This window comes from Natator depressus, chromosome 12 (assembly GCF_965152275.1).
Source record: "Natator depressus isolate rNatDep1 chromosome 12, rNatDep2.hap1, whole genome shotgun sequence".
Classification (NCBI taxonomy): Eukaryota; Metazoa; Chordata; order Testudines; family Cheloniidae; genus Natator; species Natator depressus.
Window position 1 is genome coordinate 5,479,229 of NC_134245.1, and position 22,328 is coordinate 5,501,556.

At 54.3% G+C, this 22,328-nt stretch overlaps 1 protein-coding gene and 1 long non-coding RNA gene across 4 annotated transcripts in view; one reads left to right on the top strand and one right to left on the bottom strand.

Annotated features, from left to right (window-relative positions):
* Positions 1-4,907, bottom strand: part of HSD11B2 (hydroxysteroid 11-beta dehydrogenase 2) — a 55,635-nt gene extending 50,728 nt beyond the window's left edge. The window contains exon 1 of one of the 2 annotated variants that reach the window (XM_074968415.1): positions 4,631-4,907. In XM_074968415.1, the coding sequence (XP_074824516.1) occupies positions 4,631-4,883 (253 nt within the window). In that variant the 5' untranslated portion in view covers positions 4,884-4,907. Of the gene's footprint in view, positions 1-2,288; positions 2,377-4,630 lie in introns of those variants that run through there. The other variant, XM_074968416.1, reaches the window with a different exon arrangement.
* A 1,777-nt stretch (positions 4,908-6,684) lies between these two features.
* Positions 6,685-19,606, top strand: LOC141996768 (uncharacterized). Of its 2 annotated transcripts, XR_012641604.1 has the most exons (4): positions 6,685-6,911; positions 8,095-8,286; positions 9,786-9,888; positions 17,902-19,606. It is a non-coding gene; the product is annotated as an uncharacterized LOC141996768 (long non-coding RNA). The 2 variants fall into 2 exon arrangements; XR_012641605.1 differs by lacking the exon at positions 8,095-8,286.
* The last annotated feature ends 2,722 nt before the right edge of the window (positions 19,607-22,328 follow it).

The window sequence follows — 22,328 nt, forward strand, 5'->3', positions numbered from 1 at the left end:
GTCTGTAAGTACCTGCATGGGGAACAGATATTGAATAACAGACTCTTCAATTTACAGAGAAAGGTCTAACCTGATCCAGTGACTAGAAGTTGAAGCTAGATACATTAAAACTGGAAATAAGGAGTAATTTTAACACACAGAGTAGTTAGCCACTGGAAATTACCACGGGTACGGACTGTTGTGTCTTAACCATGGGGAATGTTGGAGAGGTCCAGGAGGATGCGAATGGACGTCTGCCCACCTTCCGTCCACGGACAGCAGCAGCTTGGTCATCAGTGCTCATGGTACTGCTGGCACGCAGTGTCCTGGCCGGAATCCAGACAGTGCGAGCTCTAGTGTCTACCTTGGGCGAGAGGAGACTGGAGGTGGCCTTTGGCCAGCACCTCTCTGAGCTGGCTCAGGAATGGCAATTCGCTGCGAACCCTGCCAGGTGTTTGAGCAGTTCCCGTTTCCCCTCCAATGTGCCTGGCTTCGCAATCAATCAACACTGAATTCCACCCGCCATCATTTTGGATGGGTCCGGACACAGCCTCCATGGCCATCGAGGAGCATCTCAGGCCCAGCCGACCACCTGAGGCTGGGCTCAGGTATCGAGTCCGAGTCTCCGCTGGAGCTGCCCTGTCCACGCTGCTATTTTTGGCAGGCTGGCTTGAGCCCACTTAGTGCAAGCCCCTCAGGACAGCAGCTCAGCTGCTCCCAGAGCCCTTCCCTGGGCTCCCAGCATCCTGCAGCTTTTTCCTAAGCTTAAAGCATTTGGAGTCTTGCAGGAGTGGTTGTTCCCATGGGCTTCCGTTACCCTGTCCAGAGTGGGAGGATGGATCTCCTCTCTCCCTGCTCCCTCAGTGTCTTTGCAATCAGGGCAAAGAGCTGTGCACTTTCCCAGGGCAAGAGAGTTAATGCTTCCTTTACCACCACAGGGCGTGCCGGTCCCATCCCATCCCACTCTTCTCGTTCGGTGCATAGACATCAGTAGCCGGGCTCCCCACCCATCCAGGGCGGAGGTCTGTGCACCCCACTTACAAGTTACTGACTAAAAACTGCTAAACACAAGGAGGTGCAACAGCCCCATAAGGGAGCCCCCCATCTTCACTCACTTCCCAAAACACACTACAGCTGCCCATGGACGCCTGGAACCTGGCTAGGGCCAGGAGCAACTACCTGCCTGGAGCACATCTGCCAGCTCAGTCCTCCCCACCTGCATGGATCCCGCCTCTCCCCCGTCAAGCAGGTGACCCCCAGGACCCAAACAAACATGCAGGAGGGATGGCCACAGGAACGCCTGGAGCGTGCTGCTTCACACCACAATTGCCCTATCATCCTGGTTTCGACACAAAATCCGTTTGAAAGAGATCCATCTGTTGAGTGACAGCCCACCCCCACCCCCACCCCATCCCCCCCGAGATCAGCAGCACGGCCTAGCGTCTGGCAGATTCCCAGCTCAGAGCCGTACCACTTGAGCTGCAAGAGGAACTGCTTCTGCTTTGCGGACCAGCCAGTAGAAGAGGCTTTCACCACCCGTTCCCATTGGGTTACGCAGCTATTGTATTCTAAAAATGCTCGATAAACAAGCAGACCCTCTGTCTATCCGCTCCGGTCTGAATCAGCTCACAACGCAGCAATGTCGAGCAGCAAAACGCAGATTCTCGTAGCTTTCACACAGCCTGCAACCAGGGTCCAAAAAGTGAAAAACTCCGGTAAATAAACTGTGAATGCAACTTGAACCAGGGGCCAGCACTGCTGCACCCACAGTAGAGAAAATACTGCTGTTCCACACGGCACAGGTAACTTGTCTAACTCACTGCCCAACAGGAACCTCCTGCTGATGGTGAGCGAGTGAGGGCTGAAGGAAAGAGCTGCCGGCTGGAGGCTGGTTGTGTATGCCACACGCTCCTGAGGCTGGCATTGTGCAAGAAGAGAGGAGCCTCACTACCCTGCCTCAGGCCGCCCTGCCCCTAAGGCATGGGGCTGGGGAAGACAAAGGCCCCCACCTCTTCCTGGGGACTGGGTGCCTCTGTCTGAGGGAGTGACACACGCAGAGTGTGCCCTGAATTAACTCCCCAGGGAATGGGGCTACTGATTATGCAAATGCTAAATTGATTTGATGCCCGTCCTGCCTGAATGAAGCACCTGCCAAGAGGTCCGGGCCAGGGCACAGCTAATAACTGACCCGGGTCACCAGCTGCACCTGAAACCACAAGGTAATGCCAGCTAACAGCAAACCCCGCAGGCCTGCAGTGTCCCTTCCTTGCCTTCCAGGCAAGAACACCTCGTTCCACTCGCTGACTCACCAGTTACACAAGCAGTGCCACGCACAGGCCTCACTCGACACGCTCTGCCACATCCCGGGTCAGCACGCTGCATCGAGAGCTGGAGTCACTGGCACTTTGGGAATGCCAAGGGACCCGAGAGAGACATGCGCATGTGCGGACACAGGCGAACATCCATGCGCTCAGGAACACGGTAGGTGTGCACATGCAGATCACGCACGGCGGCTTACAGTGAACACACTTGTTCTTCCTTCCCTAGCATGGCCGGTATCTGCTGCCGCCTTGACCTTCACTCAGCTGAATCACTCATTCACGCCTGCTGCATCTGTCAGCTCTCACCTTGAGCTCTGGAGCTCTCTCTCGAGGCCACTCTCTGGACTGCACTCTGCTCTGCAGCCACCTTCCCAGCTGTATGTGCGTGGAAACACCTCCCACCTTCCCATGGCTCCCCAACTGCTCTGATCCTCCAAGTCTGTCCCAGTGAAGTCCCTCTAGCCTCCTCTCCTCCCATAGGCCCTCCTCTCTTCTCCACTCCCACCTTCCTCTCTTGGCAAGGCCGTCGCCACTCCAGACTCTGCGGGACCTCTACTCCATCAGACTGCAGTTGCTGGAAACAGCCAAAGAGCAAACCCCACTCTTCCTGCAAGGAGACGGGCCTTGCTCCCTTGGGAAGCACCTGCCCAAACGTCCCCCACGTGCCAAAATCACACCAGCTCCCGGACCACGGCTCTCACCCTGTTGGAGCATATTGGGATTTGCATCAGTCAGTGGGCTCCTTCCAGGAGGGATCAGGATCCAAGAAGCCAGGAAGTGCTCATGGAGAGCTACCTCAGCCCTCCCTGCCAGCCCCTGGAGAGGGAAGCCCATGGCCATTACAACAGACAGCATGGCACTCTCCAAGGGCCTGTGTGTGTGTGCGTTCATGTGAATGAATGGCCCCATTTCACAGAACAGGAAACAGAAGCCCTGGAAGATTCACTAACAAAGCTAGTTAAGGGCAGAGCTGGAGCTAGGACTGAGGTGCCCAGGCTCCCTTGACCTTGCCCTCCTCACTGGTGCATGCTTTCTCCCATAAAGGGGCCCCTCACGGTGTTCATCAGACCTTTCTCAGCTTCACCGTCAGACAGGTAAGCAGAGCCACGCAGTACCAGCAGGCCACCAGGCTTCAGGGAGCAAGAGGGAAGTGTCAGAGACTCATCCCCGGTAGCAGCACAGCCCGAGGCTAGCCAGCCATACAGCCGTGGGGCAGCATGCCAGCACCACACTGGAGACACCATCTTCGAGGGACAATTCTCAGGCTCCTGGCGCTTGGGCTGTGGGGCTGTTTCATTGTTGCGGAGACTTCTAGGCTTGGGCTGTGCCCAGGCTCAAGGCCCTGCAGGGTGGGAAGGTCTCTGAACTCAGGCCCAAGCCCAGAAGTCTGCGCAGCAAAGAACCAGCCCCGGAGCCCGAGCCCCTTGAGCCCAAGTCGGCTGGCCCGGGGCAGCCGTGGGGTTTTTCTTTGTGTCGTAGATGTACACTCCTTCCGCCAGGAGAGCGCTTCTAAGTGCAAGTCCAAACTCTGCTGACCCAGCTCAGAGAGCAGGAGCCCGGGACAAAGGACAACTGTCTGTTCTGCTAGGCCGGGCAGAGATCGCCAAGTGCAGGAGGAGGTGGAAGGAAGGTGTTATTATGGGGCAGCCAGTGATAGGCCTTGCCCACGGAGTGGGGACAGTTACCGTCCCAACCTCCCGCTCTGACCCAGGCAAGTGCCACGTGATCCAAGTGTAACTTACCCTGGGTTCTGGGAGGAACCCCTGGTCCTGAGGCTAACACCACCTGCAGGGGAGCACTCTGATGGCAGAAAAGTCCCAAAGCGGACCCTGAACACATCACCATACCCTGCTCCAAGGGGCATCCTGCCTCCCTCGGTCCCAGGCACTGCAGCGGCCGATACAGTGGGCTGGATCACCATGGCCCTCCAGAAGGTCAGAGCCTCACAGCCTAGCCCCACGCAGATCCGGGAGGCCCCACTGCAGCCATCTGACCCACTTTGAGCCTTCAGAACGGAGACTCTGCTGCACAGGCCAGGGGGGCCCTTACCCCAGGACATAGGCGTCCTGGTGCAGGAACCTAGTGTGAACACATGCCGTTGACATCACACCATTACACCGACGTGCGCATACACACACACACGCAGAGAGAGTCACCCGCCCGGCACTGCAGCCGGGCACACGCGCCAACCAGAGACAAGTTCACCCGGCTCCTGGCACACCCAGGCTGCCCAGGAACACAGGCGTCCCAGCGACAACAGGCCGATTAAACATTAACCGCCGGGGAGGAGGGAGGCTGCGCCCTGGGCCCGGGATGCCAGGCTCACTCACCTGTGATGAAGACGGCTTTCCCCGCCACCGGGAGCCTTCGCCGCTGGGCCACGCGCCCCAGGGCCAAGCAGCCGGCGGCGGCGAGGCTGGCGCCCACTGGCAGAGGCAGGCACGCCTGGCACAGGTACTGCAGCAGGGCCAGCAGCCCCAGGTGCAGCAGGGCCCGAGCCGGGAGCAGCTGGGAGCGGGCGAGGCGCAGGAGGAGGCTGCCGGCGAAGAGGACCCAGAGCGAGCCGTAGACCCAGCGCTCCATGGCTCAGGGCCAGCGGCGCCCGGCACGGACAGCGGCCAGGCTCGGCACCTACTTATAGCGGGTCCGGGCGGCAGAGGGCGGAGCCGGCCCTGCCCTGCCAATGGGAGCCGGCCCGCGGGCTGGGCCGGCTCGCCGCGCCCCGGCCGCAGCCAACTTGGGGCGAGAGCGCGCCGGGGCGCGGAGGAGCCCCCGGGGCCGGCGACCGCCCGGCCGGCCGCGGCTTTCGGAGAGTCAAAGTGAAAGTGGCCGGCGCCGGGCGCCGCCTCCGCCCCACGTGCGCCCCGGGCGGCCCCGCTGGAGGAGCCGGGGGCGGCCGGGCAGGGCCAGCCCCCGGGGGGCCCGGCTTGGCCTGGGCGACGCTCTGCGCTGGTGGCCGGCCAGCCCGGGGCGCCGTGCCGGGGGGCGCAGTGGGGACAGCCCCTCCGGGGGCCCGGGAGCTCCCCGGCCAAGCGGCACTTTGCTCTGGCTTCGCCTCTATTTATTTATTTCCTCTCTGGGGAGTGAAAAGTGCCCCATTGCCAGCCCTGGAGGGGCGCCCCCAAGCCAGGCAAGCGCCCCCGCTCCCGGGCCCATCTCTGCCAGGCTTTCAGTCCTTGGACTGTGCTGCAACTGGGGGGGTCGATGATTAGGGACAGCTGGGGGGAGTGGGGGAGGAACAGCTCTAGTTATCCAGTGGGGCCAGCTCTCCTGAGTTTACTGAGAGTCTCCCATTACTGGGTGCGCTTCCTAAAGCCCCAGCTCCTGGAGTCAGGTGAGCCAAAGAGACTCACTGCCTTCATTCAATACAAAGTAAAGTTAGCAGTCCTCCTGGCTGCAACTAACCACTTGGAACAGTGACCCAAGTGTCCATTCCCCTACGGGCTTATAAACCAGAAGCCGAAGAGACAGCACCCACCTTTGTTTTTTTTGTAAACGGTTGTGATTCTTTGTGGGCTGATTGATGATTCTGCAAAAGGTGGGGTTGGGAATTCGGTCTTTTAGGTTCTAATAGGAGGACCCTCATCACTGGAGTAGCCAAGAGCCTCACCAACGTTGATGCGTTTATCTTCTCAGCACCCCCGGGCAGGCCATTACCCCCAAGTCTCAGCTAGGGAACTCCAGCAGGGAGGGGCCAAGGGCCAGACTTTTAAAGCTATTTAGGTGCTTAAAGATGGGCTAATATTCTAGCCCAAAGTAACTTGTCCAAGGTCACCCAAGGACCTGGGCGAGATGTCCTGACTCCTAGGTGAATACCCTAACCCCTGGGCATCCTTCCTCTGGCCCACGGTCTGTTTCACACTGGCTGCTGAGCAGTCATCGGACAGTCGCAATTGTTCTCTACCCACCCAGTTTGGATTCAGGTCGGTGAGTAACCCCCTATGCCCCAGCATTGTGAGCAGTTACCAGGTGTGATCACCTCCCCCACAGGGGTGTTTGCAAAGCGTTAGCAGAAAGGGTTGTGTGAGGTGAAAGAAAGTTTAATGTTGTTGTTGAATATTTTCCTTATTGTAAATAATAACACCAAAAAATTGGATCAAGCTATGGCCATGCAAAGACAAAGAACTGTTCATCCCCGAGAGAAGCGTGTAGAATCCCTGCCCAGAACCACCATGGAAACAATAAGAGAGATTAAAAAGAGAAACCGTGTGCGGCGCGAGCTCCCAGCCAGGTCCCCCGGCTCTTGTCTGGGCTGACCCTTGGGTTGATCAGTAATGCATTCTTACAGGACACATGCATCCGCGTCCTTAGTCCAGCCTGCATGGAAAGGACAGATTCCTTTGTCCAAAGTCTCATTATGCACGTTCCTGCTGACGCTGTTGCTGCCCCTTGAAATAGGCTCCCCTCCTGATCCTGCGGAGAGACACTCTGTCCCTCTCCACACTGTTAGTCTTTGCAGCCAAGCTTCCCTGGGTGCCTTCCGTCCATTAACAGAGTTTCGTTCCTGGTGTTCTGCAGCAGGAAGGCAAGGAAAGGGTTAACCACAGTCCCACCTCTTGTGTGCGCCACCTGTCCTCACACCAGGGAACCTGCCCAGATTCCAGGCTCCAGGTGAGGATGAAACCTTTGTCCTGTGGCAGTGCTATCTCTACCCTCCTGCAGCCTGTGCTCTCTTCCCCCTCCTGGGGCCCCTAAATCCGTAGGGGGGCATCTTGGCTGATCCCGGGGGCCTCTATGTCTGTGACGCTCACGCCGTGGAACCCCACACGGCAAGGCTGGAGTCACGCCTGCCGCTCTGCTGGTGGCCCAGAGCTGCACGGCTGTGCTCCGATAACAACCCATGTGGGCACTGCCACCCTGGTCTGCAGAGAGCCCTGCCTACTGCTGGAAAGGCCAGAGATCAAGGGAAAGGGCATTTCAGCTCCAGTGGATACTCTCATTTATGAGGCCCAAGCCCCAGGGCTGGCGCAGCTTGGGGGGCTGGGGTAAAGGTAACATCCCCTGCACATTTCAACGTCTGATTTTGCCTCCTGTTGCCACCCACCTCTCCACCAGGCTGGTGCAGCGAGGTTTCCCAGGGGCCAGTTAGGGTGGCTTTGGGGGCCCCTCAGGCAACCAAGCACACAAGCAGGGCCCTCGTCCATTAATAGGCCAAACTGGGTTATTTCCCTGCTCCTGTGCTGTGATTAGGTGTGAGGACGGGGCAGGACGTCAGCAGACCTGGATTCTATTCCTGGCTGCTGCTGACTGACGTGCCAGGCAACCTTGCGCAAGCCACTTCCCCTGGCTGTGCGATGGGGGTAATGACCCTGACCTGCTCCCAGGGATGTCACAACCGTCAACAGCTGTTTGTTCAGGGCTTGGAGCAGGCAACCCGCTGCATCAGTGCCAAGTGTTATTGAAGAGTTTTAGCAGCCACTAGTGAGCTGGGCCGGGGGCCTGTTGCACCAAGCTCTGTGCAGACACGCAGGAGACATCCCGCAGTCCTCGCCCTAGCAGCTCCTAGTGCAGCGCAAGCAGGAAAGGAGCTGCCGAGGAGGCCAGGCAGCCGGGGCGGGGGCTGGTGGGCAGCATTAGTCGTGTGCGTGTGATGATAACATGATGCCCAGCCCGTGGCTGAGCGAGCAGAGTTGTTCGTTAGTTTGGCTGGGGCAGGTGGGGATGTAACAAGGGGGGCTGGGAGCAGGTGGGGAGGTGAGGGTGGTGGGGAAGGGGGCGTGAGGAGGGAGGCAGAGAGAGGACAGGGCAGCAAAAAGCCAGCGCTGTGAACTTGAGCAGAGCTTATCAACCGCAGGTAGGTGTCTGCTCTCAGGAGGCAGCTGTGAGGGGGATTCCAGGGGCCAGAAGCCACCTCAGAAGCTCCCCCCCGATGGTCCCAGCAGGTGAGTTGGAGCTGGGCTGCTTGGGGAAGAGAGCCAGATGTCTAGCGGTCTCTGAGGTCAAGCAGACAGGAGTGGCTGAGTCCGTGAAGGAGCTGGGGGTTCAGGTGAGGCTGGGCAGGCTGTGGAGGGGGCTGGAAGGGCACTGGGGGCTCTGAACGATGAAGATGAAGCATGACAAGACTGACCCATTTTGGGTATCCACAGACAAATGGCTGAGTTAACCAAAATGCCCCACTTTGCCTCAGACTTTCTTCTTCTTCGCATCCAAACGCCCTGGCCCTGGCCCGCACGCCATCATCTGCTCCGGTGGAACCTGGCCAGCTCAGAGTCATGGCGTCCCACCGTCGGGCTGGGCAGGGCGCTGGGAAGGGGCCGAGTCCATGTGATGAACAGCGCGGCAAGTCGGGAGCTCCCCACCCTCACCCTGTGAGATGGTGGGTCAAAGTCCCTTTTTGTCTCCTTATTTATTACACAAGGCAATTGCTTCTGCCTCGTTCACTTAATAAAACACCTTTTTTAATATCTCACTGAGTCAGTAGTCAGTGATCCTTTGTGCTTCTCTGCCCTGGATCACCAACCGCCTCCTGCAACAAGCCTGACCCGTGGCACCCTCTGCGTGTGTTTGTCTGGGAGCCAGAGTCCCTCCTGTGTGCCGACCTCCAAATCGCACCTGGTTCCAGGAGCTCTGCCAAGGCTCTGCCAATTGGTTCGTGGTCACTGCCGGCTTACCAGAGTTGCCAGTTCCCTCGCTGGAGGGCAGTGGGTGGGCACAGGCGGTGGGGGAAGGGAGCAGCAGCAGGCAGGGCCAGGCGTGCTGGCACAGCCTAAGAACCCGGCCCATAGAAGAGATGAAGAATGACGTTTGCATCCTTCTCAGGAGAGCTGCTGGGCATGTTACAAAAACAAACCCCATTGCGCTGGGGGAAAAACACATTTCACAACCCCAGCAGCAGCTTAGCAGGAGCTGCAATGTCAAACTGGCCTGGGTGGTTTTTCCTGGGCGTGGTGCTGGAACCCAAGGTCCCAGTTCACAGCTTTTCCATTTCAACAAAGACAATGCAGGAAATGCCAGCATGGTGGGGGAGGGGAGGGGAGGGGGCATGTTCTCAAACAGCATACGACAGGCATTCCCCAAGAGGAATTCAGGCATTTTCTGGAGGTGGACTTGGGCATGGACGAGATGCAAAGCTTTCCCGCCCCCACCCCCCACATGGCACAGAGCACTCAGATAGGCCCATTCAAATCAAAGACATTTCCTCAGGCCACCAGGCTGCTGGTCACTCAGAAGGTGAATAGCCAGGCATCTGCCAGGGGTCACTGTGATGGGCTGAATGGGCTTCATGAGTTGGCCCAGACCGGGGGGGTTGGACAAGTGGAACGTGGTGGATTCCATGGGACATTCTGAGCTGACCCAGGTCCGGGGTGCTGGGCTGGCTAGAGATAGGCCATGCTGCGGCAAGGTGGGTTGAGTGTTTTGGGCTGGACTGGTGGGTGGATCAGGACTAATGTTGCTGTCTGTCCCAAGTTTGCAGGCTAGGCTTTAAGTTCAGGAGACTGTTCCACTGCCAGGGGCTCCAGAACATCCAAAATCCTTCTCTTCCAGCTCTCTGAGGGCAAAAGTGTAGTGAGGAAGAAATAGACCCATTCCTCCCTGGGATCTGCCTGAGAGGAGGTACGCTAAGGGCTGCATTAAGGAGGCTGTGTTGGTGAGTATCTGAGTGTCTGTTGTGAGGACAGTTTGTCCGTGTGCTTGATTGGTGGTTTGAAAAGTGTGAATTGGGAGTGCAAGAAGCCTGGGAAACAAGCAGGGAGACGGGGAAGTCCTGGCACAGTCAAGGAACTATGATGTGATTGGAATAACAGAGACTTGGTGGGATAACTCACATGACTGGAGTACTGTCATGGATGGATATAAACTGTTCAGGAAGGACAGGCAGGGCAGAAAAGGTGGGGGAGTTGTACTGCATATAAGGGAGCAGTATGACTGCTCAGAGCTCCGGTATGAAACTGCAGAAAACCTGAGAGTCTCTGGATTAAGTTTAGGAGTGTGAGCAACAAGGGTGATGTCATGGTGGGAGTCTGCTGTAGACCACCGGACCAGGGGGATGAGGTGGACAAGGCTTTCTTCCGGCAAGTAATGGAAGTTACTAGATCGCAGGCCCTGGTTCTCATGGGAGACTTCAATCACCCTGATAGCTGCTGGGAGAGCAATACAGCGGTGCACAGATAATCCAGGAAGTTTTTGGAAAGTGTAGGGGCCAATTTCCTGGTGCAAGTGCTGGAGGAACCAACTAGGGGCAGAGCTCTTCTTGACCTGCTGCTCACAAACCGGGAAGAATTAGTAGGGGAAGCAAAAGTGGATGGGAACCTGGGAGGCAGTGACATGTGATGGTCGAGTTCAGGATCCTGACACAGGGAAGAAAGGAGAGCAGCAGAATACAGACCCTGGACTTCAGAAAAGCAGTCTTTGACTCCCTCAGGGAACTGATGGGCAGGATCCCCTGGGAGAATAACATGAGGGGGAAAGGAGACCAGGAGAGCTGGCTGTATTGTAAAGAATCCTTATTGAGGTTACAGGGACAAACCATCCCGATGTGTAGAAAGAATAGTAAATATGGCAGGCGACCAGCTTGGCTTCACAGTGAAATCCTTCCTGATCTTGAACACAAAAAAGAAGCTTACAAGAAGTGGAAGATTGGACAAATGACCAGGGAAGAGTATTCAGAATTGATTCAGCTCCCAGACTACTGCACTGGGCAGCACAGCATGGGGAAAGAGGTGACCAGCCCTCTGTGGAGAAAGAAGTGATTCAGGACTATTTAGAAAAGCTGGACAAGCACAAGTCCGTGGGGCCGGATGCGCTGCATACGAGAATGCTAAAGGAGTTGGCGGATGTGATTGCAGAACCATTGGCCGTTATCTTTGAAAACTCATGGCGATCGGGGGAAGTCCCGGACGACTGGAAAAAGGCTAATGTAGTGCCCATCTTTAAAAAAGGGGAGGAGGAGGATCTGGGGAACTACAGGCCAGTCAGCCTCACCTTAGTCCCTGGAAAAATCATGGAGCAGGTCCTCAAGGAATCAATTCTGAAGCACTTAGAGGTGAGGAAAGTGATCAGGAACAGTCAGCATGGATTCACTAGGGGCAAGTCATGCCTGACTAATCTAATTGCCTTCTATGATGAGACAACTGGTTCTGTGGATGAGGGGAAAGCAGTGGACATGTTGTTCCTTGACTTTAGCAAAGCTTTTGACACAGTCTCCCACAGTATTCTTGCCAGCAAGTTAAAGAAGTATGGGCTGGATGGATGCACTACAAGGTGGGTAGAAAGTTGGCTAGATTGTCAGGCAAAATGGGTAGTGATCAATGGCTCCATGTCTATTGGCAGCCGGTATCTAGCGGAGTGCACCAAGGGTCTGTTCTGGGGCCGGTTTTGTTCAATATCTTCATAAATGATCTGAAGGATGGTGTGGATTGCACCCTCAGCAAGTTTGCAGATGACACTAAACTGGGAGGAGAGGTAGATACGCTGGAGGGTAGGGATAGGATACAGAGGGCCCTAGACAAATTAGAGGATTGGGCCAAAAGAAATCTGATGAGGTTCAACAAGGACAAGTGCAGAGTCCTGCACTTAGGACGGAAGAATCCAATGCACCGCTACACACTAGGGACCAAATGGCTAGGCAGCAGTTCGGCAGAAAAGGACCCAGTGGATGAGAAGCTGGATATGAGTCAAGAGTGTGCCGTTGTTGCCAAGAAGGCCAATGGCATTTTGGGATGTATAAGGAGGGGCATTGCCAGCAGATTGAGGGACATAATCATTCCCCTCTGTTCGACATTGGTGAGGCCTCATCTGGAGTACTGTGTCCAGTTTTGGGCCCCACACTACAAGAAGGATGTGGAAAAATTGGAAAACGTCCAACGGAAGGCAACAAAAGTGATCAGGGAACTGGAACACATGAGTTATGAGGAAAGGCTGAGGGAACTGGGATTGTTTAGTCTGCGGAAGAGAAGAATGAGGGGGGATTTGATAGCTGCTTTCAACTACCTGAAAGGGGATTCCAAAGAGCATGGCTCTAGACTGTTCTCAGTGGTAGCTGATGACAGAACAAGGAGTAATGGTCTCAAGTTGCAGTGGGGGAGGTTTAGGTTGGATATTAGGAAAAGCTTTTTCACGAGGAGGGTGGTGAAACACTGGAATGGGTTACCTAGGGAGGTGGTGGAATCTCCTTCCTTAGAGGTTTTTAAGGTCAGGCTTGACAAAACCCTGGCTGGGATGATTTAGTTGGGGATTGGTCCTGCTTTGAGCAGGGGGTTGGACTAGATGACCTCCTGAGGTCCCTTCCAACCCTGATATTCTATGATTCTCCCTGTGCACAGGCAGGTCCCTATAGCCTCAGGGTATGGTGTATGGAAAATTTTGTTAGAATTCTGCTCTATCACTTTAAATTCTTTGGGGTTTTGCAGGTCCTGCTTGCAGGTGGAGGGCTCTGTAGGGCAGCATGCGACCTGGGCCAGACACCCTAGAGTGAGGAGGGTTGAGTTGTGCCTCTGCCTGCCTTAGGGAGCAGCCTGCTTCATCTCTCTCTGGTTTTGAATTATTGGGTGTTATCATTTTGGATTCTACGAAATAAAGTTCTGTTACGTTGCAACCTTCCCACAAGAGTATTTATGTTTTTATCTAAGGGGTGTGTGTGCGTGCGTGCGTGTGTGTGCGTGCGAGCTGTGAAACATGACACAGGGAAGGTGCACAGAGCTAAGAGCCCAGCGACCATGAGTTTAAGTCATCTCTTCAGCTGTTACCATCTCTGGGTAGGTCACATCCCTTAATATTATGGAAAGCTTATGATCTCCCTATTCGGCAGACATGTATCAGCCTCTCTCCCCCTCCCCAATTTTACGCACACTGTAAGATGAAGTCAGTTGGGAAGAGACCCCCGATCTCTAATATTGCAAGCGTAAGTATAATCCACCCGGCAGAGCTGCCTGTACTTGGCCAACCTATTATTAACTGCTGCTCTAACTCCTCAACAACACTCCCCTCCCAGCGCAGGGAACAGAACAAAGGATTTTGGATACCGAAGGTTCTACTGTTGCTGGCTAGCAAATAGTGGTGTGATTCACTCGTCAAGTGTGTGTTACAGCCCTCTTGTGAAATTGGTCCACACAGAGGATAACAGCCTACTTCTGTTAGGAGCTGCTCTTTTAGCTCCTGTAGTAGGGGACTGTGCTGTGGATCTGAGAGGCTTAAGTTCAAACCTTCATGCTGATCCACGTGGGAAGATGGAGTCTGCACTCCTGCAGCTCAAGCCTGTCTTACTGTATTCGTGCATGGAAGCCGAACTAAGGTTGCGTGGGTAGCATTAAGTCTGGCGTTTTCTAATGCCCCAGTGCTTGACTTTGCACCCTTAATGTTCTTTTCAGGTCTTTTTGAGCGTGCGCTAGCTAGCTAGCTATGAGCCCTCTCCTACGTTAACACATTCTGGCGATCCAGCTGCCTCAGTGCCTTGCTATTGGGGTACAGAGCCCATTCCCTGGCGCTCACCCCTTTGAATCCAGCCATGCTCAGTAGAAACTAAAACTTGCTCCCAGCTAGTGGATATTTTAATGTCCTCTTCCCATCTGAAGACATGCCTGCACTGGGGGAGTAAAAGCCACTAGATCCCAAGTGGATCTGGTTACCCTCTGAGATAAAACTCCAGCCCCCTGGGAACGGCCCAAACAGACTGTTTGCCTACAAGAGAAGCAAAGCTAAAAAGTGTCTGAAAGCCCAGTGGTACCCTCACAGCCACTAAAATACCTGTCTGTCTGGGGGGGGCATTTCCTCTCTGCTACAGCATCCCACTGCAGGGGGAAAAGCACACGCAGCCCATTGCCTGGAGACACTAGGGGCTAGAGCAACAAAGGGACTTAGGTGCCTAAGTCCAAAATGTGGATCTTCAAAACCCCGTTCAGCTGCCACCAAACCCCACCGGTTTCTAAATCCCTGCTGGCGAAGTCCCCTAGGAAGCTGCTTTTCTGCCAGTGCCCATTTACAAAGCTGCCTCAATCCTGACCCAGCTCAGCACCCTGGCTCGCACCTAAGCCCTGGCAGGATTCTCAAACTAGGTGTTCCTCTGCCTCCCTCACCCGCAGGGCCTGATCCAGTAGGTGGGTGCTCAGAGCACACCTAGCCCACCCCCCATCTATACCCAGGGCCAGATTTCCAATTAGGCACTGTAGGCACGTGCCTAGAGGCGCTGGCGTTCTAGGGGCACCTAAAAGTGAGTTAAAAGTTACAGAAAACATGACGGTCAGGTGTAGGCGGGGACACTGAAGATGCTGTGCCTAGGGGGGTGTAAGGTGTAAATCTGGCCCTGTTTATACCTCGTAGGAAGGGCACGCTCTCAAGCTATAGGAAACCCAGGTTCTAATCCCCACTCTGCCTGCTGTGGAGCAGGGCTATGAACCCAGCTCTCTCACCGCCCAGCTGAGTGCCCTGACCACCAGGCTAGGGTACGTTGCCCTCTCAAGCCCTGACACTGAAGCTGTTCCACTTTGTTTGAAAAATCACTGGGCCAGAGAGTGGGGGAATGACTCCATAGTTCAGCTCTACCTCCCATGCAGGTAGGAATTTAAAGACGCAGCACCCAAAAGACAAAAGGCGAGATTACATAGAGTGTCAGCTCTTGGGGGCAGAAACTGTTTCCTATGTGTGTTTGCACAACGGCTTGCACAAGAGGGGGGTGATCCTGGCGGAGGCCTCTAGGCGCAACCATAATACAGATGAATAATAATCCTACTCACACAGCACAGGGCTCTAGGATTTTATACATTGGCTTATGACATTGTCTGTTGCGGCACTTGGCATGTATTTCTCTCCATCACGTTCCCTGACAGGCACTCATGACTTAGTGGAACATAACGGTGTTTTCGCTCTGATTTTTAATTCCCTCGGTTACTATAGTTCTCTGTGCACAAAACCATCCCGTCGATTTAGTTTCCCGTCAAGTCTGCAGCTAGCCTGCTTTGAGCAGGGGGTGGGACTAGATGACCTCCTGAGGTCCCTTCCAACCCTGATAGTCTATGCTTCTGTGATCCTTATATTAGCACGAAAGAGGGAGGCAAAGCGCACAACAGCTAATCAGACATTTTCTCCGCATTTCAGAAAGAGCCTTTTCTAGCGAATCTCTTTCCAAATCTCATTCCAACCTAGTGAAAACGCCCTCTTCACCCTGGCAGCGAGGCCTCTGTTTCCACAAAAGCCCAGTCAGTCGGAGTGCTTCCGTGTGTCCATGCCCAGCCGGGGGCAACCTATGGCCTCGTTTTCATAAGGGCTGAGCACACAACACTACGGCCGACAGCTACAGTCCACTGAGGCCTGGGGAGCTGTCAAATCGCCCTCCACAAAGCAGGGAGTGCTGGAGAGTGTTCTCATCAACACCTTATCAACGATCTGCCTCAATCGAAAGGTCCTTCCAATCCAAAACCCAGTGACAACTGGACAAAGCCTCAGCTTCAAAGAGACCATTCCCTGGGCAAGGCCTAACAATCACTTCTTTAAGAGAAGCTGGCGTCATGCCCTCCCTCAGCCAAGTGCTGACAGCCCGCTCCAGGAATGGCCCCAGCCAAGGGGTACAGGGATATAATTCACAGATCAGAGCCTTCACATCTCAGCCCCGACTCAGCATCTGATCACATACACCAGCTCAGCCCAGGGCCGAGCAATTAGAGCCACAAACAGCTTTGAAAATTCTTCACTGCCAGGAACGCTGGACTCTGGTAGCTGGTACAAACAATCTGGATCCCTGGAGCACTAGCCACCTGCGACAGTTCAGCAGATTGGGGCTTTGCAGATGTTTCTGTGGAGGCAAAGAAAGGAGCACAGCTAAGTCAATACTAAGGAACGCACCCAGTGGCGTAGCCAGGTGGAAAAAACAAGGGGAGTGGAGATTAAAAAAAGGCACCACCCCCTGGTACTCACCCGGCGGTGCTCCGGGTCTTCAGCAGCACTTCGGAGTCGAGTCCTTCACTCGCTCCGGTCTTCGGCACTGAAGGACAACCCCCCCCCGCCACGACAATGCCGCCAAAGACCGGAGCGAGGGTCTGTAGGGTGAAGAGATCGGAAGATCTTAGACCTGGTCTACACTAGGAGTTGAGGTCGAATTTAGCAGCGTTAAATTGATTTAACCCTGCACCCGTCCACATGACGAAGCCCTTTTTTTCGACTTAAAGGGCTCTTAAAATCGATTTCCTTACTCCACCCCCGACAAGGGGATTAGCGCTGAAATCGGCCTTGCCGGATCGAATTTGGGGGCGTGTGGATGCAATTCGACAGTATTGGCCTCCGGGAGCTATCCCAGAGTGCTCCATTGTGACCGCTCTGGACAGCGCTCTCAACTCAGATGCACTGGCCAGGTAGACAGGAGAAGGCCCACAAACTTTTGAATTTCAATTTCCTGTTTAGCAAGCATGGCGAGCTGCAGGTGACCATGCAGAGCTCATCAGCATAGGTGACCATGATGGAGTCCCAGAATCGCAAAAGAGCTCCAGCATGGACCGAACGGGAGGTACGGGATCTGATCGCTGTATGGGGAGAGGAATCCGTGCTATCAGAACTCCGTTCCAGTTTTTGAAATGCCAAAACATTTGTAAAAATCTCCCAGGGCATGAAGGACAGAGGCCATAACAGGGACCCGAGGCAGTGCCGTGTGAAACTTAAGGAGCTGAGGCAAGCCTACCAGAAAACCAGAGGGGCGAACGGCCACTCCGGGTCAGAGCCCCAAACATGCCACTTCTATGATGAGCTGCATGCCATTTTAGGGGTTCAGCCACCACTACCCCAGCCGTGTTGTTTGACTCCTTCAATGGAGTGGGAGGCAACATGGAAGCAGGTTTTGGGAACGAGGAAGATGAGAAGGAGGAGGTTGAAGATAGCTCACAGCAAGCAAGTGGAGAAACCAGTTTTCCCAACAGCCAGGGACTGTTTCTAACCATGGACCTGGAGCCAGTACCCCCCAAACCCACCCAAGGCTGCCTCCCGGACCCGCCAGGCGGAGAAGGGACCTCTGGTGAGTGTACCTTTTTAAATAGTGTACATGGTTTAAAAGCAAGCGTGTTTAATGATTAATTTGCCCTGGCATTCGTGCCAGTACAGCTACTGGAAAAGTCTGTTAATGTGTCTGGGGATGGAGAGGAGAGGAAATCCTGCAAGGACATCTCCATGAAGCTCTCCTGGATGTACTCCCAAAGCCTTTGCAAAAGGTTTCTGGGGAGGGCAGCCTTATTCCACCCACCATGGTAGGACACTTTACCACGCCAGGCAAGTAGCACGTACTCGGGAATCATTGTAGAACAAAGCATTGCAGTGTATGTTTGCTGGCATTCAAACAACATCCGTTCTTTATCTCTCTGTGTTATCCTCAGGAGAGTGATATCATTCATGGCCACCTGGTTGAAATAGGGTGCTTTTCTTAAGGGGACATTCAGAGGTGCCCGTTCCTGCTGGGCTGTTTGCCTGTGGCTGAACAGAAATGTTCCCCGCTGTTAGCCATGGGGGGGGATAGGGAGGGTGAGGGGCTAGCCACGCGGTGAGGGGAGGCAAAATGAGACCTAGGAACGAAAGCACATGTGCTGTGTATGTAATGTTAACAGCAAGGTTTACCGTGAAAGAGTGTAGCCATTGTTCTGTAAAATGTGTCTGTTTAAATACCGCTGCCTCTTTTTTTTTTCTCCACCAGATGCATGTGTTTCAAGGATCACAGGTCTTCTCCTTCCCAGAGGCTAGCGAAGATTAGAAGGCAAAAAAACCGCAGTCGCGATGAAATGTTCTCTGAGCTCATGCTGTCCTCCCACACTGACAGAGCACAGACGAATGCGTGGAGGCAGACAATGTCAGAGTGCAGGAAAGCACAAAGTGACCGGGAGGAGAGGTGATGGGCTGAAGAGAGGGCTGAAGCTCAAATGTGGCGGCAGCGTGATGAGAGGAGGCAGGATTCAATGCTGAGGCTGCTGGAGGATCAAACCAATATGCTCCAGCGTATGGTTGAGCTGCAGGAAAGGCAGCTGGAGCTCAGTCTGCCGCTGCAGCCCCTGTGTAACCAACCGCCCTCCTCCCCAAGTTCCATAGCCTCCTCACCCAGATGCCCAAGAACGCGGTGGGGGGCCTCCGGGCACCCGGCCACTCCACCCCAGAGGATTGCCCAAGCAACCGAAGGCTGGCATTCAATAAGTTTTAAATTTTTTAAGTTTTTAAGTTTTGAAGTGCAGTGTGGCCTTGTCCTTCCCTCCTCCCGCACCCCTCCCAGGCTACCTTGGCAGTTAACCCCCTATTTGTGTGATGAATTAATAAAGAATACATGGACTGAAGAACTTATTGATCTAAAGGCAGAGGAGGCCTGGGATTACTTCAAGTCAAAGCTGCAGAAGCTATCGGAAGCCTGCATCCCAAGAAAGGGGAAAAAATTCATCGGCAGGAGTTGTAGACCAAGCTGGATGAGCAAGCATCTCAGAGAGGTGATTAAGGAAAAGCAGAAAGCATACAGGGAGTGGAAGATGGGAGGGATCAGCAAGGAAAGCTACCTTATTCAGGTCAGAACACGTAGAGATAAAGTGAGAAAGGCTAAAAGTCAAGTAGAGTTGGACCTTAACCAAAGGGAATTAAAACCAATAGTAAAAGGTTCTATAGCCATATAAATAAGAAGAAAACAAAGAAGGAAGAAGTGGGACCGCTAAACACTGAGGATGAAGTGGAGGTCAAGGATAATCTAGGCATGGCCCAATATCTAAACAAATACTTTGCCTCAGTCTTTAACAAGGCTAAAGAGGATCTTAGGGATAATTGTAGCATGACAAATGGGAATGAGGATATGGAGGTAGATATTACCATATCTGAGGTAGAAGCGAAACTCAAACAGCTTAATGCGACTAAATCGGGAGGCCCAGATAATCTTCATCCAAGAATATTAAAGGAATTGGCACATGAAATTGCAAGCCCATTAGCAAGAATTTTTAACGAATCTGTAAATTCAGGGGTTGTACCGTATGATTGGAGAATTGCTAACATAGTTCCTATTTTTAAGAAAGGAAAAAAACGTGATCCGAGTAACTACAGGCCTGTTAGTTTGACATCTGTAGTATGCAAGGTCTTGGAAAAAATTTTGAAGGAGAAAGTAGTTAAGGACATTGAAGTCAGTGTGCCCTTGTTGCCAAGAAGGCCAATGGCATTTTGGGATGTATAAGGAGGGGCATTGCCAGCAGATCGAGGGACGTGATCATTCCCCTCTATTCGACATTGGTGAGGCCTCATCTGGAGTACTGTGTCCAGTTTTGGGCTCCACACTACAAGAAGGATGTGAAAAAATTGGAAAATGTCCAGCGGAGGGCAACAAAAATGATTAGGGGACTGGAACACATGAGTTATGAGGAGAGGCTGAGGGAACTGGGACTGTTTAGTCTGTGGAAGAGAAGAATGAGGGGGGATTTGATAGCTGCTTTCAACTACCTGAAAGGGGGTTCCAAAGAGGAAAAACTTTTTCACTAGGAGGGTGGTGAAACACTGGAATGGGTTACCTAGGGAGGTGGTGGAATCTCCTTCCCTTGAAGTTTTTAAGGTCAGGCTTGACAAAGCCCTGGCTGGGATGATTTAGTTGAGGATTGGTCCTGCTTTGAGCAGGGGATTGGACTAGATGACCTCCTGAGGTCTCTTCCAACCCTAATATTCTATGATTCTGTGACCCCACAGGACCCCATTAAAAACACTGGAAACACACCTGCTCCATGATGATTCCCCATTCACAATTATATTTGGAGACCGATCAGCTGGCCAGTTTGAATCCAATTAATGTGTGCCATGCTAATTTTGTATCGTTCTAGTTTCTTCACCAAAATGTTGTGCAATGCCAAGTCAAATGCCTTGTAGCAGGTTATTACATCAACATAATTAGCTTTGTCAACGGCACTTGTAATCTTATCTAAAAAAAGATGTCAAGATTCTTTAATCCAGGTCATCCCATGTACCCTTTTAAAAGATTGGCACCACATTAGCTTCCTTCCTGTCCTCTGGGACTTCCCCAGTGCTCCAAGATGTATAGAACATCAGCATTAATGGTCCAGGGAGTTCCTCAGCCAGCTACTCGATCTGCCCTGGCGGCCCGAGCCCCTCTGCTCACATGAGTTCTCGTCCTGGCAGTAGCTGCTGGAATTGGACCCATTTCCTATGCAGTCCCCCACAGCGTCTGCCTCTGGCAGCCATTAACACTCCCCTGCGCTGGGAGGGTGAGTGGTCTCCGGCTAGCTGACGTGCCCTTTCTTGGGCCTTGTTGGTCCCTTTGCAGTTATGGAATCAATGGTCTCTCTCCCCAACCCTCTGGTTTTCCATTTCTTTCCCCTCCTGACGGATATCTGCCTGGCGTGTCACTGGTCTGCCTTCCTGTCGGGCTGGAGTTCTCAGCCCAGACTGCCAGAATGGTCTGGCCACCTCCCAGGCTGCTCTGGGCCATCCATCGCTGCTTTCCCCATGGCTCGGGCCACCATCGCTTCCTCTCGCGTCTCAAAGCTAGTCACCAGTGGACTTTCTCCTCTGCCCCTTTCGGAGGCTCACGTAGGGGTTTGCTCTGGGTTGCTCCCATGGGCCAGGATCCCTGGAGCTGGCACTGGGGAGGATAAAAGGCAGGGTTCAAACCCAATGGAGGGGGATGCTGAGGAAATGCAGCGAGGGGATGCATGCCCTCCCCACCCTGACTATTCCCCCAGCCTGCCTCCCGCTCATTGTGCCGGGCTTGGGCTGCAACCTCCCTCCCAGGAGCCAGGCTGCCTCGGGCCCTGCCAGCTCCTGCCCAGTGTCTCCAGCAGGCGAGTGTGTGCTGGCTCCGGCTGTCTCGCAATGAAGTCTCTTGTGCTTCCTGGAGAGAAGTGGGGACAACTGTGTGATTTGGCACTTCCCAGTCCTTTCAGAAACATTCCCACAGGGCCTGTAATGCCTTGTCTGTCCCGCACCATGAACTCTTGCATTGCTGAGCTGGTGCCGGCTGCTTCCATGCTAGTTGCCCTGCTTCTGGGGCAGCAGGGCTTCCCAGGGCCAGGCCCAAACCAACCACCCAGCCAGAGCCCGTCTGCTGGAGAGCAAGGCAGCCCCCTTCCCGGGAGCTGCGCGGAGCCGGGTAGGGAGCCTGTCAGCCCCGCGCCAACCGGACTTTTAACGGCCCGGTCAGCGGTGCTGACTGGAGCCATCAGGGCTCCTTTTTGACCGGGCGTTCTGGTCAAAAACCGGACACCTGGCAACCCTACCTCTGGCTCCTCGTCCCGCCCCATTTCTCAGCCCCTTTGCTCTGCACTCCTCTTGCCTCCCCTTTCTTTCCCTGTCTTATCACTCCTCCATCCCCCAGAGTGGACCAGCTTCACCCTCCAGTTCCGGGGGAGGGATATGGCTGAAGACACTTCCAGTGCTGCTCTCTCCCCTTGCACAGCAGGGCCCAGGACCAGCTCAGCTGGTCCCCCCCACCCAGGACCAGCTCAGGGCCCCCCCCCAGCATCATTGTCCGGCCTACCTAGTCCACGGCCCCTCAGCTTTCCCTTTCCCCATCTGTCTCCCAGGCCCTGTGCCCAGACAGGAAGGTCATTGGTCTAGATGGATGGAGGATAGGCGCCCTAGAAGTGGAGATGTGCCCTTAGTCCTTTGAGGGGTCCCTCAACGGCGCTCAGCCAGGAGCGGACATGGCTACACCCTTAGCTGGGAAGGGACTGGTCTGTGGGCGACTGAGGACGGGGGAAGGTGCTGCAGATGTCAGCAGTTCCACTTCTGTGGTGGGGTCCTGCCTTCCCTGTGCCCTGGGAGCAGGCTAATGACCACGGGATGGCCGGCCCGGCTACATTCTCAGCCATTTGCATCCGTGCTCGTCACCGTGGGTCGGGGCTGGGAAGTGGCAGCCACACCGCAGCAGAAACACCGCACAAGAGTGCTGAGGATAGGACATGCTTCATTGATTCCAAGACCAGAAGGGACCCTTGGGATCATCTGGTCTGACCTCCTGCATGACACAGGCCCTCACACTGACCCAAAATAATTCCTACAGCGGATCTTTTAGCAAAAACAGCCACTCATGAATTAAAGGATGGAGAAGCCACCACAGCCCTTTGTAAAGTGTCCCATTGCCTAATTACTCTCAGT